This window comes from Hyperolius riggenbachi, chromosome 9 (assembly GCF_040937935.1).
Source record: "Hyperolius riggenbachi isolate aHypRig1 chromosome 9, aHypRig1.pri, whole genome shotgun sequence".
In the NCBI taxonomy this organism is placed as follows: domain Eukaryota; kingdom Metazoa; phylum Chordata; class Amphibia; order Anura; family Hyperoliidae; genus Hyperolius; species Hyperolius riggenbachi.
In genome coordinates, this window is record NC_090654.1 from 86,280,939 (window position 1) to 86,304,051 (window position 23,113).

A 23,113-nucleotide genomic window follows, 5' to 3' on the forward strand; every position below is an offset into this window, starting at 1 on the left:
CAGCCACTGCTGGTGCTTGGGGCTAAGCTAGGTAGGATGTCTGGGGTAGAAGAGGTCATGCAGGGACAGCAGAAAGAAAAAAGATCAGGTTTGCAGATTTACTGTATACACTAGAGTAGAAGTCTAGAAATTTAGGTCTGATTCACTTTATAAAAGTATAGGGGTCGACTTACACAGGAGTCAGGTGCAACACTGAGCACACTGAGTCTTGTGTGTACTAATAGTGACATTCCCATTTGATGCAATTTACCCTGTGGTAAGTGATACTTTGAGGAAAGGAAATGCCAAGACAACACAGGTCTGACAGTCCTGGCCACAGCAATTACCAAGGAAAGGGGCAGGGGGGAAATACTGGGCTGCATAAAAGGGAGTGATTAATGGCTGCACTTGGGGGCCTGGAGGAGATATTGGCTGCACTTAAAGTGGACCCAAATTAAAAATACAAGATTTCAGAAATAAAATCTATTTTCTAAATTCTAATAATAAATAGCAGCCTTTTTTCAGCTGCCTGATGACAAATATAAAATATTTTGCATTTATTGGAGGAACCCCTCCCTTCCTTTCATATTGCCGGGACAGAATCTGGCAGACTGGTGGAGGAGATGGAAAAACAAAACACAGGCTGCTACTGATGATGTCACAGGGAAGTTGATCTCAGCTTGTGTGAGATTTTACATAGATGTCCCTGTGAGAGAGGGTAGCTGATGACAAACACACCCACGATCTAAAACCTCCTACTAAGCTCAGAAGTAATGGCTGCCACCTGTGTAACCCTAGTTATAAAGAGAAGGGTGAAAAGCATGTACTGAAATGCTCATAGACTTGAAGGAGTGTTTATTTATCTTTGTATGTGTCAGAGTGGTGCAACAAAATATTTTGAATTAAAAAAATGTTTGGTTTGGGTCCGCTTTAAGGGACGGGAGGGGTTAATGGCTACAATACTGTATGCAGTGCAGTCATTAACCCCTCCTGAGCCCCAAGTGCAGCCATTAACTTTGCTGGGTAGTCTTATACTTGAGTCAAAAAATTCCAGCTTAAGGGGGTTGAATATTGGCGTTGACTTATACATGAGGTTGACTTGTATTCGAGTATATACGGTACTGTAGTCACAATATATTGCATCTAGTGCTGTGTGCTTTGTGTTTATAGCTGTGTATTTTGTGTGTGGTGTTCTGTAGGCTTTGCAAATATGTTGTCTTTTTTTATTTAGAGAACATTTCACAGTAACTGGCTATATTGCGATTATCCTCCTACCATCCATATAAAGTAGATAATGTTAACACACTCAGTTGTACACCCACGTTTTCCCTTTTTATCCTAACGTAACCTGCTCTGAAACATGTATAATATGTAAAAAGCCCCCTAATACAGTTTAAGCTGTAGCATTTGTGATATATGAACAGTGGGGCAACATTAAAGCCACATGTGCCTAAACTAGGGCTTCTAAGATGAGGTTACAAATGTGTTTTCCAAAAACACAGTGGATGTTCCACATAATCGGCAACTGCTTCTAACAGTATGAGGACTAATAGATCATTTTCCCAAGCAGCCAGTGTGCAATGCAGTTTGTCTGCTGTAGCATTCTAATGCTGGGGATACACGGTACGTTTCTGTACCGTGTATCGACCAGCTGATAATATTCAGCTGGCCCGATCAAGCCGCTCGACCTGCGCCCGCTCGATTCCCGCCGGCGGACAATGGTAGGGAACCGAGCGGCTGATAAGGACCGCCGGCGGGGATCGATCCGCGGGGATCGATCCGGCGGCTAATCGGCCCCCGGATCGACCCATGTATGCCCAGCATTAAATGCTGAGAAGGATAAATCTGGCGTGGTTCCAAGAACCTTAGAATATACTGGTATGTAAAAGGTGCCCCAAAACAAGATCATTTGATTTTGGCCAAGGAGGATTAATTTAGGTAAAAGGCTTATCTGAAGCCATAAACCAATGTTAAAGGATACATAGGTTCTTAATTGAAATAAAGTTCCTCCTTGGCCAAAATCGAAGGCTCTTTTTTTTTTTTTGGGTGCCTCTTACATCCCAGTACCGTATTTTTCGGACCATAAGACGCACTTTTTCTCCCCCAAACATGGGGGGAAAATGTGCCTGTGTCTTATGGTCCAAATGCTGCCCAATGCCAGGTGTCCTTCCACTGGAAATCCCCGCGGTAATGTGTCCTTCCGCATCCCGCCCCCCTTGTCCTCCTCTATTCTGTACCTGTGATTGTCCCATCCCTCTGTCCTCATCTATTTTGTCCCTGCGGCTGTCCCGACCCCTCTGACTCTATGCCGTGTGGAGTGTGCAAGTGGCTTACCGCTGCAGCCTAGTGATGGTCAGCGGTGAGCCTCCAGGGAAAAGCCGCGTGGTTGTCCGGGCACGCTGAAGACATATCCATCCCTTCACTTCTGCTGGCGTAAAAGATCCGGGCTTACCGCTGCAGGCTAAGGATGATCAGCGGTAAGCCTATGGGGAAAAGCCGCGTGGGTGTCCGGGAACGCTGAAGACATATCCATCCCTTCTGCAGACGTAAAAGATCCGGGCTTACCGCTGCAGGCTAAGGATGATCAGCGTTAAAGCCTATGGGGAAAAGCCGCGTGGGTGTCCGTGCACGCTGCCTAATGTTTTCTACCGTCACTTCCGCTTACATCATCAAGGCGGAAGTGACGGTAGAAAAACATTAGGCAGCATGCACGGACACCCACGCGGCTTTTCCCCATAAGCTTACCGCTGATCATCCTTAGCCTGCAGCGGTAAGCCCGGATCTTTTACGTCTGCAGAAGGGATGGATATGTCTTCAGCTTGCCCGGACACCCACGCGGCTTTTCCCCGGAGGCTCACCACTGACCATCACTAGGCTGCAGCGGTAAGCCACTTGCACACTCCATACAGGGCATAGAGTCAGAGGGGGTTGGGACAGCCGCAGGGACAAAATAGATGAGGATAGAGGGATGGGACACAAGGGACAAGATAGATGAGGACAGGGGGAAATGGGCACAGAATAGAGGAGGTCAGGACAGCAGCAGGATACATGGGGTCAAGATAGAAGAGGACAGGGGGGCAGGACATGGGGACAAGATAGAGGGGGACAGGACAGCTGCAGAACACAGGGGACATGATAGAGGAGGACGGGATGGGGCAGCAGCGGGGACACAGGGGGATAAACAAGAACATAAGGGGGACAGAGGATGACACAAGGAAGACACTAAAGGTACAAATGGGGCACAGGAACACAAGAGGTATATTGGGGAACATAATAATTGGCGAGGGGAAAAGATCCACAAGACGCCCCTGTACCATGGATGCACCATGTTTAGTATTTTTTTTCCCCCTGGTTTTTGTTCTCTAAACCTTGGTGCGTCTTATGGTCCGGAGCGTCTTATGGTCCGAAAAATACGGTATATTCTAAAATGCTGTACAGTAAACTCGGCTGAGGTGGCTGATAAAGACCAACTTGGAACTCAAACCAAGAGGAGTGCAGGGTTTATAAAGGTTGCTGTTACCCCTAAATATTCAGGGAGAGCCACCTCATGGATAACCACAATTATAGTGAAAAAAAAAATAAAATTAAAAAAAAAAAACATAGGTGTCTGCTATAACAGATGCAAAAACTTTTATTATAGAAAATCTGTACAACCATAGAAAATGTGCAAAACCCTAGCAGCCAATCATCCACTCAACTCCTCTCCACACCATGCAAACACAATTGCAAAGTTTCCATAAGTAGCACATGGGTTAATTCGGCTCCTTGTGTCTGTCTCAAGTACCGGTTTGTATTGCAAAATGCAGAGTACGGATGAACCAGCTGCGTGTCGTAGCAAACTGTCCACTTCAAGCCCGCATTATTACTCCTTGGTCAAATTGTCACAACTTGTGCTGCCACTTGCTCAGCATTGCACACAACTGCTAGACCTCAATCATCTGCAGTAGAATAAGGCAAGATGTCCCAAACAATGCTACAAGTGCAGAACTGACTGGCCAATTGCATGTCAAAATGCAACTTGCCGTGTCAGTCCAGTGGATAGAACCGCCCCAGTGGGCTCTCACCAACCCTTGAGTACTGGGTCCTGGACTCCTGGCAACATCACAGTAGCAACGGAATGCCATAATGTCCGCTTTAGATGTACAATAAAGGCACGGCAGCAGTACCAAGCATTTACAGGTGTGGAAAAGTTTTAAGTATGCAAATTAGCATGTTGAACATTTTATCCAATACAGTAGATGTTACTGAAAAGTAAATAAGAGAAACACTTCCATCTAAAAAACCCCCCCCCAAAAAACCAAACCTTGTGGATAACATTTTTAGAGCTGAAAAGTTAAAGGGGTCATTACTTCTATTTATTTTTGCAGCTGAATGAAGCAGATTTTACATCAGACTGTCATTGTTGCTGTTTAGAATGCAGTCTTAAAAATGAAGCCATTAAAGTATCCCTTAAGTAAAAATTATATAAATTAGACAACTCAATCATGAGAAGCCTCTGGATAGCCCAGAGGCTTCCCAGATCCTTCTGCAGCCCCACTGCTCCAGCACTGGGTCCCTCTAAACTCATTCGGGAAAATATTGTTGAATGTGTTTCTCGTGGCCATGCTTCTGCGATATGAGTGCAACAATGCTTGGCTAAGGTCCACACCTGGCCAATAGAATGAAGCCGGTCGTACATAGTTTTTTTTCTCTGTGCACAAGGGCTTTGTTCTGCTGGGATTGCACAGACCTTACACATGCCTTGTACAGATGCACTTGTACACGGACGACTACACAACCATACAAGGAGGGTCCTGTGCAGGAACTGTCGGCTTGGAGAGGATCTGGGAAGCCTCTGGACCATAGAAGCTTCCCACTACAGAGAGTAAGTATCGAGGTCCTCCCGCCCCCCCAAGAAGTTTGGTTTTAAACTAAACCTAAAAATATGAGACCTGGTTCTATGTTACTATGCTCTATTTACCAGTAATACTACATTAACCAATAATTATCTAAAAAGTTTATTTGCAGTGCAGGTTTGATTCCACTATTTCTTTTCACTCAATACAGGAGGTTACAGTAAATTCCAGAGAGAATACCCTGAGCATTGTGAGGCTGGTATCGAGAGTCCCTCCCCCACCGATTCCACCCCTGAATGTGTACTTGGACTAGGAGGCTTGAGGATCAGCTCTGAAGGTTCTGATGGCGAGTCTGACCGAGAACCAAGTAGTGCAACCGAATCGGACGGAAGTCCTGCCCTCAGCAACCAATCAACGTTCCCTGTGCAGATCTTGCCATACTTATACCTTGGCTGTGCAAAAGATTCTGCCAATTTGGACGTGCTGGCTAAGTATAACATCAAGTACATCCTGAATGTCACGCCCAACCTCCCAAACACCTTTGAGAACAATGGAGAGTTCAAATACAAACAGATTCCAATTTCCGACCATTGGAGCCAGAATTTGTCGCAGTTCTTCCCAGAGGCCATCTCCTTCATTGGTAAGTCACGTCACCAGCAACAGGAAGAGGCAGGGCTTACAGCATTTGATGGGTTAGTTCTTCCAAACCAGAGGGTGGAATCTAGTGAGATGAGTCACTGTCTGGCATTTGCATCTCTTGAGTACTCTAGTGCAGTTCCCCAACCCTGTCCTCAAGGCCCACCAACAGTACATGTTTTGCAGAAAACCACACTCGATCACAGGGGAGGTAATCAGTGTCTCAACAGAGCTGATTAACTACCTCTGTGGATTTCCACAAAACATGCACTGTTGATGGGCCTTGAGGACAGGGTTGGGGAACACTGCGAGCTGTCCCTCTCTGTTCCAAGTGGGATTTTGGATGTACCTGCCCACTCTGGGCATCTCACTCATGTCACATTATCCATAATGTAACTTGGTCATGGTAGGTGTGTAAAGTTTAGGATGTCATAGAGACAGAGCTCAACACCTAGGTCCAGGGCTGTGGAGTCAGTACAAAAATCTCTGCTTTCAACTCCTCAGTTTCTGAAACCACCGACTCCACGTACCCAAACCCATTTGTTTGGCACTATGTGATAACCGCACCTTGGTTTTGTAGCCAACCTAGCCAATGGCCTCGATTCATAGAAGTGCTGTCGGTAAGGTAAACTCGAGCGGGGAAACACCACTCTCGGTATTTCAGCCTTCAGGGTGGTAATTCATAAAAATGTTTCTAGTTGTGATAGGCGTGCGGAGATATTCCGCAGTAGGCTAGCGTTAGGCTGTCGGGAGACATGCGAAAACAGAAGAAGCAGGCGGAGTCCCTCCGTGTGGTGTTCTCTCTGCAGCTGCTTGGGAGGTCTGTCCCATTCACTGCAATGTATTCCGCACGCTTCTCGCCACATCAGAGGTAGCGGTAATACCCCTCTGCATACCGCTTCCTCTAACTTTTATGAATTGACATTTGTTACTTTTGTTAAGATAATCACCGCACAAGGCGGTGATTTATCACTCTGCTCGCGAATGTCAGCTTTTCATGCGGAAAAAGCCTTTATGAATACAGATTTTGCTGTGTGGTCGGTAAAGTGTGCCGTTTTCAGCATTTCCGCATGCGGGAATGCTTTATGAATCGAGGCCAATCTGTGTATTGTTTTCTAGAGCAGCATTTCTCAACATTACCCCCTGTCGTGAGTAACATCATCTCCAGTATCCCTAGACACATATATTTGCTCTCAATATTTGTGCATAAATGCTCTTTATACTTTAATCTGTATGTTATATTAACAAAAATATTTATTAAAACTTATTTATACATGATTCATTATTATTCATTTATTATACAGGTTTTAATTCCAAAACTCATTACATTAGATTTACTGTGGTTACCAACACATGTATCCCTAGGAACCCAGGTTCTAGAGGATTGGAGAGGCTTTTTTTTTTTTTTTTTTTTTATATATATATATCACCCCTACCTGCACATATGTACTATGTAAGTATATATGAATGCTTAAATATGTATTGTGAAAGTTACATTTAAAGGGAACTCGGGGTGAGAGTGATATGGAGTCTGCCATATTTATTTCCTTTAGGAACAATATCAGTTGCCTGGCAGTCCTCCTGATCTTGTGTCTCTTAATACTTTTAGCCTAGACTCTGAATAAGCATGCAGCAGATCAGGTATGCTGACTCAGATTTTACTGAATTTGCCATATGCTTGTTCCAGGGTTTTGACTCAGACACTGCGTATGCCAGAAAATCAATAGGACTGTCAGTGAGGCCCCCTGCAAACTGCAAATCCGATTGGCGATTCCGATTTTCTCGGGATGCTATCAAAATAAGAAGGAAAATGAAGAAAAAAACCGCAGCATGCAGTACCGATTAAAAATCATGTAAAATAGCATCAAAATCGCAAATCGGAATCGCATGTAGTGTGCAAGAGCCCTCAAATGGTATTGTTTAAAAGGAAAGAAGTATGGCAGCCTCCATATCACTCTCGCCTCGGGTTCCCTTTAAAGGGAACCTAAACTGAGAGGGATAGGGATGTTTCCTTTTAAACAATACCAGTTGCCTGGCATCCTGCTGATCTCTGTGGCTGCAGTAGTGGCTGAATTACACACCCGAAAGAAGCATGCAGCTAATCCAGTCTGACTTCAGTCAGAGCTCCTGATCTGCATGCTTGTGCAGAGGCTGTGGCTAAAAGTATTAGAAACACAGGATCAGCAGGGGAGTCAGGCAACTGGTAATATTTTAAAAAGAAAAATCCATATACTTCTCAGTTTAGGTTCCCTTCAACCTCCCTGGCGGTAAGCCCGAGCTGAGCTCGGGCTATGCCGCCGGGAGGCACCGCTCAGGCCCCGCTGGGCCGATTTGCATAATTTTTTTTTTTGTAACACGCAGCTAGCACTTTGCTAGCTGCGTGTAACCTCCGATCGCCGCCGCTACCCGCCAATCCGCCGCTATACCCGTCGCCGCAGCCGCCCCCCCCCCAGACCCCGTGCGCTGCCTGGCCAATCAGTGCCAGGCAGCGCTGTGGGGTGGATCGGATTCCCCTTTGACGTCGATGACTTCGAACGGGATCTCTTGATCTCCGTTCGCCGGCGGCAATCGGAGGGGCTGGGGGGATGCCGCTCAGCAGCGGCTATCATGTAGCGAGACATTGTCTCGCTACATGGAAAAAAAAAAAAAAAAAAAAAAAAGGTATTTGCTTCCCCCTGGCGGATTTTAACAAACCGCCAGGGAGGTTAAAGGACTTCTGTCGTGAAAATCTTAAAATTTAAAATACATGTAAACATACACAAAAAAGAAGTACGTTTCTTCCAGAGTAAAATGAGCCATAAATTACTTTGCTGCTATGTTGCTGTCACTCACAGTAGGTAGTAAAAATCTGACATTACCGACAGATTTTGGATTAGGCCATCTTCTCATGGGGGGTTCTCAGGGATTTCTTTATTTTTGAAAGCTCTTAGTGAATGGCAGTTGCTCCGTCCAACTGCCAAAAAAAAAGTGTACAGTGAGCAGGGAGGCTGGCCAGCATCTTCTTCAGGGAATGTCTTTATAAAGATTAAAGGCCATGCAGAGAATCCCCCATGAAGAGATGGACTAACCTAAAACCTGTCGGTAATGTCAGATTTCTACTACTTACTGTAATGCTGAGGATACACGGTACGTTTCTGTACCGTGTATCGACCAGCTGATCCGGCCAGCTGATAATATTCAGCTGGCCCGATCAAGCCGCTCGACCTCCGCCGGCGGACAATGGCAGGGAATCGAGCGCTGATAAGGAAGTGCCGGCGGGGGCGAGCGGTAATCGATCTGCGCGGACGAGCGGGGAGGCGGCTGGGGTCGATCCGGCGGCTAATCGAGCCGCCGGTCGACCCGTGTATCCCCAGCATAAGTGACAGCAACATAGAAAAGTAATCTATAGCTCATTTTACTCTAGAAGAAATGTACTTTGTATGTCTTTTTAAATTTTAAGATTTTTGCGCCAGTTCCTCTTTAAGGAGTACTTTCAGTGTAATTTACAGAGCATGCAATGTAAGCCTGTCTATTATTGCTGCATGGACCGCTGGGTGGTAGGGTTAATCAATTTCTTGTAATTTATTACTGGCAGAAACTCGTGCCTTCTCTATCTGTAATACTAGGTACACGCCATGCAATTTTCTGAAAGATTTACTGTCAGATTAACTCTTTCCAACATGTCCGATCTGATTTCCAATCGATTCTCCATAGAAGTGTCAGCGAAAAATCAATTGGAAATCAAATCAGACATGTTAGAAGTAAATCTGTCATAGGACCATTGCTGCCATGCTTCCGAAGTCTTCTGAAGCTCTGTGGGCACTCCCACGTGCTTGCTGCGGCCCGCCCCCATCCTGGCAGCCACCAATTGGGCTGCGGCTGCTGAGCTGGGCTGGTCCACGGGAAGCAGGTGAGGTGGCAACAGAGCTTAGGAAGACCTCTGGAAACATGTCTGCAACTTTCTTGCAGGTGGAGGGGGGCAGAGTTTCTATTAACCTTCCTGGCGGTAAGCCTGAGCTCGGGCTATGCCGCGCAGGAGGATTTCTCAGGCCCTGGTGAGGCGATTCGCCCCCATTTAAAGTGCTGTACGCGCAGCTAGCACTTTGCTAGCCGCGCGTACAGTGTGATCACCGCTGCTCTGCAGCGAACGCACGCAGCGGCGGAAGAGGGCCCCCTCCAGAGCCCTGCGCTGCCCGGACCAATGACTTTCGGGGAGCGCTAAGGGCTGGATCGGAGGCGTCTGCCGTCAGGACGTCGGCTGACGTCCATGACGTCATTCCGATCGTCACCATGGCGACAGGAAAAGCCAGACAGGGGAACGTGTTATATACGCTTTCCCCTGTTTGCTATTGATGCCGGCGACGATCGCACTAGAGGGACACATGCGCCCTCTAGTGTTTCGTGTAGCTACCACTCTGGTAGCTTTACATGAAACAAAAAAATGTATTTCTGCCTTTTTGGCAGAATGAATTAATTGCCAGGAGGGTTAATGAATTGTGGGCCAGGGGGTGAGTTATTAACCGTACCAGCTGCTGTTCCGTGCAGAAATAATACATTGCAGGCTTTGCATTTTACACTGGAAGTAGTCCTTTCGGGGGGTGCACTGTGATGTGGTACTGTATCCTTTCCTTCTTTTCCTTCCATGAAACGCTGTGATATGGAGAGATCCAGGGAGATACAATGTGCCAGTTTTTTGGGAAACCTTCTGACATGGTCACACTTGGTGAGATTGGTTAAGCACAGTGATCATGTGACCAGGAGCTACATAATTGCGTCCTTGTCCTGTTCTGCAGCTTCCTGATGTCTGCTGACTGGTATTGCTGAGCATGTTAGTCGCTGTGTTCATCTGATGATAGAAAGAACATAAACAGTTTAATGTGTTAAAGTGATACTGTGCTCTGAGCAGGCACAAGGGTATTGTAACAAGCTGTAGTCCTGAAATGGTTACAGCTAAGTGCCCCACCCTGTTCACACCATGGAGCCTGAGTAGCTATTCTGAATTTCTTCAAGGTTGTCCCTGAATTGGGCCGTATATTTTACTGAGACTTGCTTGCGGTCTCCTGGATGAAATTGTTTAGCTTTTGGTTGCTGGAGTAGTTTGAGCTGCACATTGCACCCAAAGAGGCATTTTCCACATTGTTCATAATCTGCAGCAGTCATCCATCATGGCCTCTGCAGGTCTGTATATAGTCTATAGGCTTTACACATACAGAACATGCCGCAGGTGTATTACGGGTTGTCCTGCATCACCCCAGTTCAAAGTCCAAACTTTTAGTTTTAAAGAGGAACTCGCAAGCCATAGCCGATTACCCCCATTCCGATGAGAAATCTTTACATTTTCTCAAATGGATCATCGGGGACATCTGTATGGCTGATATTGTGGTGAAACCACTCCCACAGTATGATGTCAGTACCATGGCCCTGACAGTTTGCAGTCTGTGAACCTCATTGCATTGTGGGAAATAATGGCTGTTTCTAGCTGCAAAGCAAGCAGTATCCCCCACTGCATGGCACTCTCCGTAAACAAATGTTCCATAGAGATCACTTGGCAGAACTAAAGATGTCACCACCAGTGATAAATGTCAGAATGTAAATCAGGGAGAGGAAAGTTTTTACAAGGGGTCAACACTGAATAAATAATTTATAAACAAATATTGTTTAAAAAAAACAAAAAGAAAACTTTATTCATTCTGTTTTTTTCAGTACAGTTCCTCTTTAACTATTTCAAGACCGCCTCAAGCCAATGGGCGTGACCACGGCGGCAGCCCCAGGAAAGCCTAACGCCAATTGGATCCAAGTCCTGGAGCTGCAGTTTGGCAGGGAACGGCCGCACGCATGCACGATCGTTCCCTGCCAGTTCACGGAGCGGATCTCCATGATTGGCCTGCTAGCGGCCGATCGCGGCTAGCAGGCTGTTTGTAAACGAAAGGGGAAAGAAATGACCTTTATTTACAACTGTACAGCGCTGCGGTCTCCGGCAGCGCTGTACAAGATCAGCGATCCTCGGCCTCTGATTGGCTGGGGATCGATGTCCTCTCATAGGCTGATGCCTATGAGAGGCGGAACAGGACGGATCACCATCCTGTTCAACTCTGTGCATGGAGGGGAGGAGAGAAAGGGAGGGAGGAGGGAAGGACAAATAGTCTGATACAGGCTGAGGGAAAAAACAAGCAACGGCCACAGCGATCGGCCCACTCCGGCGGCATGTCCCCTTAGGGACAAAAAAAAGAGAGGTGAGTCCGATCGCTGGGCTCTATAGCTGGGCTGTGCAGGAGGCTCAAGAAACTGCACAGCCAGCTGAGCTAAAAACAGGCTGGTCATTAGGGGGGTTAACACTGTGGTCGTCAAGTGGTTAAATCTCCCAGTCAGGGTGTGAATCATCTGTCACCTTTCAGAAACGGCAACAGATAAGTGACCTTTGTTATGGTAAAAGATAATGCCTTATCGACAGAAAACTGGCTGCCTGATCTAGGGTTGCCATGGTATACCGGTATGACGATACATGTCGCAGTTTGATTGTGCATAGTAATTATCCCATGCACAATCTCGGTTTACCAGTTTTCGGGGCGGGGCTACCGGGGCGGGGCGATGCAGCAGCTGGGATGCGGCGGGCGAACAAACAGTGGCAGGGATAAGTAAATACTCGCCGGCAGCCGGGTCCGTCCTGCAAGCTGTACTAGCTTCATTCGACTTCCTGTTCTTGTCCTATTACCCTGAAACAGGGAGATGATGTAAGAACTGGAAGTAGAATGAAGCTAGTACAGCATGGAGGACCCGGTTGCCGGCAAGTGAGTATTTGTATCCCCTGCTGCTGCGTTAATCCCCCCCCCCCCCCCCGGCTCTCTATACTGTGGGTACCAATCCTGGCTACACCTATCCCTGGCTACCTATGCTGCGGCCACCTAATTCTGGCTACACCTAGCCCTGTCTACCTATGCTGAAGCCACTTACTACTGGCTACACCTACCCCTGGCTACCTATGCTGCGGCCACCTACTACTGGCTACACCTATCCCTGGCTACCTATACTGTGGCCACCTACTACTGGCTACACCTATCCCTGTCTACCTATGCAGCGGCCACCTACTACTGGGGGGGGGGGGCACATTATTTAATGTAAGGGGGGGGCGGTTCAAAATAATTGTTTAATACTGTCATACCGTGGTTTTTTTTTTTTTTACGGTTATCATACTGTGGAATGTCATACTGTTACAACCCTAAACCTGATAATCTTTAGTAATCTCTTTGCAGCCTGTCTGTAACCTCACCGTTGAAGTTGCACTTCAGTGCTTTTCACATTGCTTTGCATCCTACTCAATAAAAGTGGCCAAACTGTTGATTGCTTGATGTCCAAAAAAGATAGATGCTTCTCTGATCAGATACTGCAAATAGAGATTCAATAAATCTCTATATCATTTTGAGTTGATGGGGGATTATGCTGATGCGTACAGCTTAGGGTTGCCACGGTATGATGGTACACCACAGTTTGATTGTGTATGGTAATCATACCATGCACAATCTCGTTTTACCGGTTTTCGGCGGGGGGAACGGGGCGACGTAGCGGTGGGGGTGCGACGCAACAGCGAGCGTACGAACAGCGACCGTGAAAGAAAAACTCACTTGCCAGGTCCTCACGCTGTACTGGCTTCATTCTACTTCCTGTTCTTGCCTCACATTACCCTGAAACAGCGCCCCCTGGGCGCTATTACAAGGAGATGGAAGCGAGAACAGGAAGTAGAATGAAGTGAGGACTGGCCCGGCAAGTGAGTATTTGTAACCCTTGCTGCTGCGCCCTCCCCCTTTCTCCACCCCCCTCTCTATACTGTGGGCACCTACATCTATCCCTGGCTGCCTATTCTGCGACCACCTATCCTGCCTACACCTAGCTCTGGCTACCTATGCTGCGACCACCTATCCTGCCTACACCTAGCTCTGGCTACCTATGCTGCAGCCACCTATCCTGCCTACACCTAGCTCTAGCTACCTACGCTGTGACCAACTATCCTGGCTACCTATGCTGCGGCCACCTATCCTGCCTACACCTAGCTCTGGCTAACTATGCTGTGGCCACCTATTCTGCCTATACCTATCCTTGGCTACCTATGCTGCGGCCACCTATCCTGCCTACACCTAGCCCTGGCTACCTACGGTGCGGCCACCTGTCCTGCCTACACCTAGCTCTGGCTACCTATGCTGCGGCCACCTATCCTGCCTACACCTAGCCCTGGATACCTGTGCTGCGGCCACCTACTACTGGCTACCTATGCTGCAGCCACCTACTACTGGCTACACCTATCTCTGGCTACCTATGCTGCGGCCACCTACTACTGGCTACACCTATCCCTGGCTACCTATGCTGCGGCCACCTACTACTGGCTAAACCTATCCCTGGCTAACTATGCTGCGACCACCTATCCTGCCTACACCTAGCTCTGGCTACCTATGCTGCGGCCACCTATCCTGCCTACACCTATGTCACAGGAGCCCTAGTGGCCTGACCGCACTTAGCCTTCTAAACGGTGCCAGCGCACAGATCGTGCGAACTCTGGTCGCAGTCAATGCGCAGGAACCGTTAAGAATTAGCCGCAGACAGCCCAGAAGGGAGCCCGTGAGACACGGTTAATTACAACGTACACACGATTCCACGGTATCTGCCACCACCACTGGTATGGGCCAGTGGACCCGATTTACTGACTGACTAGTCCTGCGAATAAAACGGTTAAACACACGGTATTCTGTCTAGCCAACAACAAACAAACAGTAGCGTATCTTCAGAGACCCGGGATCAGTTCTGTGTGTGCTGACAAGCAGGGTAGCGGACAGTGAATGACTTGGAGAAAGTCGTTTATTCACGCAATATAAATAATTAATATATACAGACAATTATTAAAATCAACAATTATTAAAACAGTAATAGCCAGTATAAAAAATAAAAGAAGGGAGAAAAATACTTAGTTCCTGGAAAGATGTCCTTTTTGTGGGAAAAATCAGAGTTCTGGGTTTCAATCAAAGTTCAGAGTTCAGACCAGGTGGATGCCAGCATATCCTCAAGCTGGCACCGATGAGTTCAAGATGTTTTCAGGGTGGAGGACTCAAGCTCGCCTGCTGGCTCTGTGCTTTTTATGAAGCTGGTTTGGGGGTGTGGCAATGCCGGCCCCCTCTGAGGCAACCAGCAAATGACAGTTCATTCCCTCTGAGAGATTTTAGAGCTAAACTTATGAATTGCTGTAACTCCTGAACCATACACGTTACATTTAGGGGGGTAACTGCTTCATACTTGGAGGAAAATACAGATTAATATGATATCCGACATGGCTAGTGCAGCAGATCAGGGTCCTGGGTAGATTCATACCTGGGTTGTAGGGGCCCCGGGCCCCTCTCGACTGGTATCAAGAGATCCAGCATGACCCTACGGATCCAATGATACCGCTCTCATAACCACCCTATTTATTGTATTCTGTAAATGGGCAAAAGATTATATAGTACATTCATTTCTTCCTGCTAAGGCTGGAGTCAGCCTGACTGGAGTCGAGCTGTGTCTGCTTCTTGGGATGTCCGTCTATGAAAGGCCCTGTTGGCTCCTTCAATTAACATCTGAATGTGAGATCAGCTTAGACAAACTTTGTTTACACCTCTGGCTTAATCAGCAGTCACAGGGCCAGTCTTCCTGCCAGCTGCTAACAGGGGAAAAAAACCTTCCTATTTAAAAAAAACCCGGAATGTCAATCTCTAAATCGCTGGCCTGACTACCATCCAGGGCGATCGGCGCAATAAACCGATTGCGTTCTAGTTTCTCACGGCTGTTCCGTGACAACCTAGCTCTAGCTACCTATGCTGTGACCACCTATCCTACCTACGCCTAGCTCTAGCTACCTATGCTGCGGCCACCTATCCTGCCTATACCTATCCCTGGCTACCTATGCTGCGGCCACCTATCCTGCCTACACCTAGCTCTAGCTACCTATGCTGTGACCACCTATCCTGCCTACACCTAGCTCTAGCTACCTATGCTGCGGCCACCTATCCTGCCTATACCAATCCCTGGCTACCTATGCTGTGGCCACCTATCCTGCCTACACCTAGCCCTGGATGCCTATGCTGCGGCCACCTATCCTGCCTACACCTAGCCCTAAAAACAAGGAACACCAAGAGCCCCAATAGTGTAATATGTACTGGTAAATGGTTACTAGATAGAGTAAATAGTAATACTCACAAACCAGGCTTACCATTAGGCAACCACTGTAAAGGCAGGTGGGGAGATTTTCCTGACCCCACTCAGTAATAAAAAGTCGCTCTCTGTAGATGAGAAAAAGGGGGTTCAACCCTCCACCCAGGGTGGACTCAATATTATGCAGGAGAACAGAGGCGCCAAAAGGATAAAAGGAAGCTAAATGAGCTTAAAAACCAAATTCTTGGTAAATAGAGGCGGTAGTGGTGGACTTACCTCCTCCAAGTAGACACACAACGACTGTAGTAAAGACAGTCAATATATTTTATTTATTTTTTATTTATGAACTCCAAAGAGTTCTGGAGTTCATAAATAAAATATATTGACTGTCTTTACTACAGTCGTTGTGTGTCTACTTGGAGGAGGTAAGTCCACCACTACCTCCTCTATTTACCAAGAATTTGGTTTTTAAGCTCATTTAGCTTCCTTTTATCCTTTTGGCGCCTCTGTTCTCCTACACCTAGCCCTGGCTACCTATGCTGCAGTCACCTACTACTGGCTACACCTATCCCTGGCTAACTATGCAGCGGCCACCTACTACTGGGGTGGGAGCATATCATTTAATGTAAAGGGGGGGCCCGGGTCCAAATAATTGTATAATACCATATACCGTCATACCGTGGTGGTTTTTTTTTGACGGAATGTTATACCGTTGCAACCCTAGTGCGGCTTGGAAATGGCCAATCATATCCTGCCAAGGTAGAATTTGATTGGGCCGTTTTCAAGCTGCATTCATTTGCTCACACGATTTGGATTTTCTGCATCAGCTTGCAACTATTTGCATCTCATTGATCATCCCCAGTCAGTGGCATTGTGCACAGAAGTCTTTGCTTCATTATCAGCCACACCACCATAAGCTGGGACTTAAAGTATCCCTGAAGTGTGAAAAAAAAATTGAATTAAGCCCATGGTGGGTTATATTACCTTTTTTTTTTTTTTTTTTTTTTTTTTTTATAAAGGCGACTGAAATGAGAGGTATATGGTGACTGCCATTTTTATTTTGTTTTAAGAAATACCAGTTGCCTGGCTATCCTGCTGATCCTCTGCTTTTATTACTTTTAGCCATAGCCATTGAACAAGCAGGCAGCAGATCAGGTGTTTCTGACAATATTGTCAGATCTGACAAGGCTAGCTGCATGCTTGTTTCTGGTGTGATCAGCCAAATCCGCCAATCAGCAGAACTGCCATTGTTTAAAAGGAAATCAATATGGCAGCCTCCATATACCTCTCCCTTCAGTTGTCCTTTAATCCTCACACACATGTACATGGCATGTGGCCTGCCTTAGACGACAGTGCAGGGGGAGGGCAGATGAAGCGTCTTGGGAGTGACGTCAGGCGGGAGTCGGGAAAACTCTCAAAGAATCCAGCAGCCCCCGATCTCCCTTGGCCAGGCAGATCAGGGGCAGCTGGATTCTTTGCAGAGGCGGTCCTTGTACAAGAGATTAATAATACTTACTGTTTTATACATACCTGGGGCCTCCTCCAGCCCCATGCACACAGATTGCTCCCACGCCACCGTCCTCCACTGCCCGCAGCTTCTGGAACTGGGTCCCGTAACTTCATCCAGTCGCGACTGGAGGAAGTTAGGGGACCCAGTACCGGAGGACGGTGGCGTGGGAGCTTTCAGTGCGCATGGGGCTGGAGGAAGCCCCAGGTATGTATAAAACAGTATTATTCATCTCTGGTTTCCTTTAAGTCTCATCATGCTGCTCGTTGTCTTTGGGGTCCTTCCTGTTCCCGATCCTCCCAATTTTACTGGCTTTCTCTTTTGAATGACATTCTGGGAAGGCACCCACAGCGGTGATGAGCAATTCAGAACTGCTAGTATGTGGTTTGGAAGTACTTTGACACGTGCAAATCGATCGTCTCTTCCTTGAGGTACTACTGGGAGGCTGTGGGAGAAAAGGAAGAGGGAACAGTAGGAACCACAAAGACAGCCCGAGTCATCTATGACTACATAGTCTACCCCACCATGGGTTTAAAAAAACACCTGAGAAGTAACTGAAAGTATTTATACTTACTTGGGCTTCCTCCAACTCCCTATACCAGGTAAGTATAGATACTTTGTTAGTTCATCTCAGGTACACTTTAATTCAGTTGTTATTCCTCCTCCTTTTTTTTCTTCAAAGATTAACTGCACTTTTACCGTTTTATTAACCATCCACTTTAAGGTGAGTGGTGTGTACTTTTATATATGAATTCCTGGAGACAGCTGAACAACGCAAATCCTGGGCAGTTACTGAATGTAAAATGACTCGCTTGCATATTAGCTGCAGCAAGAAAGGAATATCTGGGAAAGCTGTGGTATCACCAGAACAAATAAGTCCCGGTTCATAAAAAAAGGTCAGTTTAGCAGAACTAAACAAACTGGATCCTAATGGAGATGAACAGATTCTGTATTAATGAAAAGGATCTGTTCACATTGCTCCGTTAGAACAAATTCATTTGGCACGTTATACCGAACAGACCACAAGTTTGGGAGGCTGTGATAAATCTGTAGTGACGGACGCGTCGCATTGATCACACGCTAACTTAAAGTGAACCTCCGGACTAAAAATCTACTCAGCAGAACTGAAAAGGCTTGGTGTTTCTTTAACAGTTTCACAGCATCAGAACTTTGTTTTTTTTTTACCAAAGCATCATTTTTAGCTGCATTTTTAGCTAAGCTCCACCCATCAAAGAAAACTGCCCGGGCTTTTTTCCCCTGATGCTGTGCAAAGCATGATGGGATTTCCTATGTTCTTCACATTGCCTAGCAACTGGAAGGGATGCTCAGGACACAGGACAGTTGGAACTGTGTCTCATGCTCCCTGTCACCTCCTTTCAACCAAAAAGATGGCTGCCCTCATGAAATCAAACATTTGCCTGTTCTTTTAAAACCGTGTGGGTAAGAGATTATATTACCTATCTATTTTACTTAACATAACTAATGTAACTTAATGACAGTATGTTTGTTTAGGCTGGAGTTGCTCTTTAATGGAGTGTCACGGATGAAAACTGATGCCTTTTTAGAAAATGATCCGTTCCATGCATCGGTTTTTCATTGGTGCAGTGTGAACTGGGCCTAAGTCATTTTAATTTTTTTTTTTTAATGCTTACTGATAGGGCAGTAAGTTTGAATACAACTAGTTCCTGTGACAGAGTTCACCTCAGTTATACTAGTGTATTTGGGCAAATCTGCTTTGTGCATGCAGAAGGTAAAAATGGCTGCAAAAGGCTCTAGTTTCTCAAAGCAGAAAATAACTTATATACTTAAAAGGCATATATGCCTATTTTTTTCAGCTCAAAAATGTGCTGAAAAGTTAACCCCTCAGCTTATATGCGAGTCAGGGGAGCAGAATGGACGGTGGAGCAGGTTTTGTTACTGGCAGAGGAGCGTAGTGATCCTGCTCTTGTCAGCTGGCTTCCTGCTGTGTCTGTGCCCCCCCCCCCCCTTCATCCCCTGCAAAATGGTGTGCAGAGTATGCTGCTCAAGACTACCTGTGTCCCCTGGCTTGTTAAGTGGCACGTGCAAGCAGTGTGTCACCTGTGCAATGATCTGGGATTCTTCCTGTGTGGCAATCACTGTGTCTCATATCTATGACACCATCTAGTGGTGTTTTGAGACACAGCTGTATCATCCTTGGGACACATCTGGCTACTGTGGAAGGGGCTGTTGTGGGGAGAGGGGGCTTGTACGTGAGTCAATCACTTTTTCCTGGTTTCTGAGGGAGAAGTGGGTTCCTCGGCTTATATGTGAGTCCGCTTACATGCGAGTATATACGGTACAAAAATATAATGTAAACCTTCATATCTACAGCAGTTACTTTATGGCAGTGTCATGCAGTCCTGAGAATGGGAGTGCCTTAATGGCAGTAGTGTTGCTGGACAGATTCTTCTGCCTGATAGTGGTCACCTCCTTTGTGTCTACTAGTGGGTCCAAAGTAGCAGAAATATTTCCAGCAACAGTTCAGGCTGGATTCACAATGGTCAGTTGCATTAAGCAAATTTGTGTGTGAACTGCAATGGAGACTGGCCATGGACTTACATGCATAGTCTGCATGCAGTGATCAGTTACAACGCAGTGCTGTGAACAGGCCCATAGAATTGTGTGGGCAGCGAGTTGACATACAGAATTATTCTGCAAGGCAAATGATCACTGTGAACTAGTATATGTGAAACAAAAGAAAATATTACAATAATTGATATTACTAGAGACATAGTATAAAGCTACATCTGTTAGTGCTCTCCCAAAGGTGCCCACTAATGAAACAACGTTGATTTTACAATCTTACCACTTCTATGTAATACAAGGGGCTAAATAAAGTAACTAAAGTATATTCACTCAGATTACTACTACATGGATTTGGTAAGATTGCACAATCAAGATTGTATCATTAGTGGGCACCTTAACAGCTCGTTCTGAAGTGCACGATTGATGAATTACAGCTGCCACTATCTGTCTCCTCTCCTTGCAGAAGAAGCTCGCTCCAACAAATGCGGCATTTTGGTCCACTGCCTGGCAGGAATCAGCCGCTCGGTGACGGTCACAGTTGCCTATCTGATGCAGAAGCTCAACCTATCCCTGAACGATGCTTACGACTTTGTGAAGAGGAAGAAATCCAATATTTCGCCAAACTTTAACTTCATGGGGCAGCTGCTGGACTTTGAGAGGACATTGGGATTGAAAAGCCCCTGCGAAATTCACTCTCCGACCAACCAACTCTACTTCACCACCCCAACCAACAACAATCTCTTCCAGCTTGACAGCTTGGAGTTCACATAATCCGACAGTGCTGAAAACATTGTGAGAATGTTTTTTATTTTTCCTCTGCGAGTATTCTGGAGAGAGAGAGAGTGACACAGCATTAATGGTTGTCAGGTGGGCATGGAGAGACTGTCTGTATATGTTATGAGGTAAAACTATTGCCATCTGTAAGTAGCTAAAACCCCACACTCCAGGAACAAACAGTTACGTTTTGGATATGTTGGAAAGGAGTTAGAACCTCTTGGGATTTTGCTGCTGTTTTTTTTTCTCCTCACCAGTATATGGGACCTCCGTGGCTTTAATATGGCCCGTGGTGGTTCAGTGACAGGAAACGAGGGACAACTCTAAAAATATAAAGGCGGTCCCAATTCTTCACTGCATGAAGAAAAAATACTTTTTCCTGTCTATGCTGGAAACATTTAGCCACTTCCTGCTTTGACAGGAAGTGAAGGAAATTCTCCCAGGTATGGGCATCAGTGGTATAAAAACTCCAAAAAGTTCTAAACTTTTTATTTTTATAAAAACCAAAACTCAAATTCTTTTTCTTCCTGGAGACGGGCTTTAAGCTTTTTCTTTATTGTTTAACACAAATATGGATCAAAGAATTGTTCCTGAACTTGCACTTATTTTTTTGTTCAATCAGCATTCCTTCTAATAGAGCGATTAGACCCTAAGATAACCACACATATTGATTATTTTTAACGCCTTTTTTATTCTTTTATATATATTTCGTACTGCCATCAATCAGCTCTTGCCAGCCAATGATTGAATGATTTTTAATGGTTGTCGCCTGCTATCTATAGGACATTATTACATCGTCCTGAATCTAGGAATTAATTTCAGTCAACATCGCATTACAAAATATATCAATTGAGAATTTTATCTATTACTCTTTATATATATATTTTTTCCTTGATATCATTATCAACGAAAACAATATTTTTTTCCTTCCCCTGGCGTATACCTTTTTTATTTAATTTTTGTTTTTAATTTTCCTATCCACCCCAATTGCTTTTATTTTGTTTAATAAAGAAAAGTATTTTTTTGTATTTTATATGCCCGATATTGACCAAATGCTGCTCTTTGCACACTTTAAAAAGTATGTCCATTTACTATGTTAATTTTTCCCACTAAACCGTCCCCCTCTCCAAACAGATGTTTGGCTTAAAGAGACTCTGTAACAAAATTTTCAGCCTCCTTTCTTCTATCCTATAAGTTCCTATACCTGTTCTAATGTGGTCTGTCTTACTGCAGCCTTTCCTAGTTGCACAGTGGCTGTATTATCTATGTTATATAATCTAAACTTCTTTCCTTTGCCGGCTTTGTTGGCTCAGGCAGGAATGTGCTGCTCTGCTTGTGATAGGGAGAAGTTATACACACCCTCTTCACGCCACCTGCAGGCTCTGTATGAGTCACAGACTGAGCTTCTCTCAGCCTATCACATGCTGGTTAGCAGCCATGTTTTTTGTTTGTAAACACTGCCTAAAACTGGCAATTACAAGCCAGGATTGCAGCAGGGAGTGGCAGAAACAGCAAAGAGGGGCCCAGGAGAACATAATGAATAGAATGGTATGCTTTTTATTGTAAGAATTTTAGAGTACAGATTCTCTTTAAAAAAAACCTGTGAGGAAGAAGAGGTTAACATTTGAATACTTTAGTAGTAGGAAGCCTCTGAATGGTTCAGAGACTTCTCAGATCCTCCTGAAGCCCACTGCTGTTGCCCAGGATCCTCTGTATATGCCCAGTGATGTGCACGAATCATGGCCTTGTTGAATATGCTTAGAGTACAGGCTCGGTGGGCTTTAGGCTGATGGGTGAAGGCTCAGCACTATCCAAAGGCTTTCCACTACTGAGGCAAGTATCTGTTTTTTAATCCCGTGTTCGCTTCAAGTACGCATGTTTACAGCAAGGATTTTTAATAGGGTTAGTGTAATGTTCCTTAAATGTGCTTAAAATAAAGCCCTGGTCAATAATGCTAAATACTTGTATTCTTAAATTTTTAATTTATTTTTTAAAGTAAATTCCACTATGTGTAGTATAAAAGCTTTTCAACTGGGTTTGTACTGATAGTGAAGAAGCTTCAGTGTGTGCTGAGTCCTGTTTAAAGTGAACCAGAGACGAAGCACCCTCATGTATTTTACCATATAGATCAGTGGGGACATTAGAGAAAACACCTACCATGCTTTGTTTCATTCTGCACTGCACAGCTTGTTTCTTATCAGACCTGATAAAATCCCCGACTGAGCATTCAGTCTGGCTTTGCTATAATCACTAAGCTATAATGATTCCTGAGCAGAGCCAGCAGGGGTCAGGCTTGGACTTGAAAAGACATGAGAGAACACGGACTGAGCTATAAATATTACTGAACAAAGCCAGACTGAATGCTCAGTCGGGGATTTTATCAGGGCTGATAAGAAGCAAGCTGTGCAGTGCACAATGAAACAGAAAGCAAGGTAGGTGTTTTCTCTAATGTTCCCACTGATATATATGGTAAAATACATGAGGGTGCTTCGTCTCTGGTTCCCTTTAAGAAATTGCCTTTCAAACTGGTCCCACTTTTTCTTCACTGAACGATCGACTCTGCACTTGTCATTCCGCTAGAGGAGCGCTGAGATTATTGGCCGACTATTACTTTTTTAATGTAAACCATGGCAGTGACCAGCTTGTATTTCAACACTGATATAATATAATGAATGCAAGTTCAAGATAC

The 23,113-nt window shown here is 45.5% G+C and overlaps 1 protein-coding gene across 1 annotated transcript in view; it reads left to right on the forward strand.

Annotated features, from left to right (window-relative positions):
* The window catches only part of LOC137532540 (dual specificity protein phosphatase 7-like), a 46,815-nt gene extending 24,279 nt beyond the window's left edge, over nt 1-22,536 (forward strand). Inside the window, exons 2-3 of the mRNA XM_068253150.1 lie at nt 5,026-5,454; nt 20,114-22,536. Of these exons, the coding sequence (XP_068109251.1) occupies nt 5,026-5,454; nt 20,114-20,421 (737 nt within the window). The 3' untranslated portion in view covers nt 20,422-22,536. The remainder of the gene's footprint in view (nt 1-5,025; nt 5,455-20,113) is intronic.
* Nucleotides 22,537-23,113: the final 577 nt, after the last annotated feature.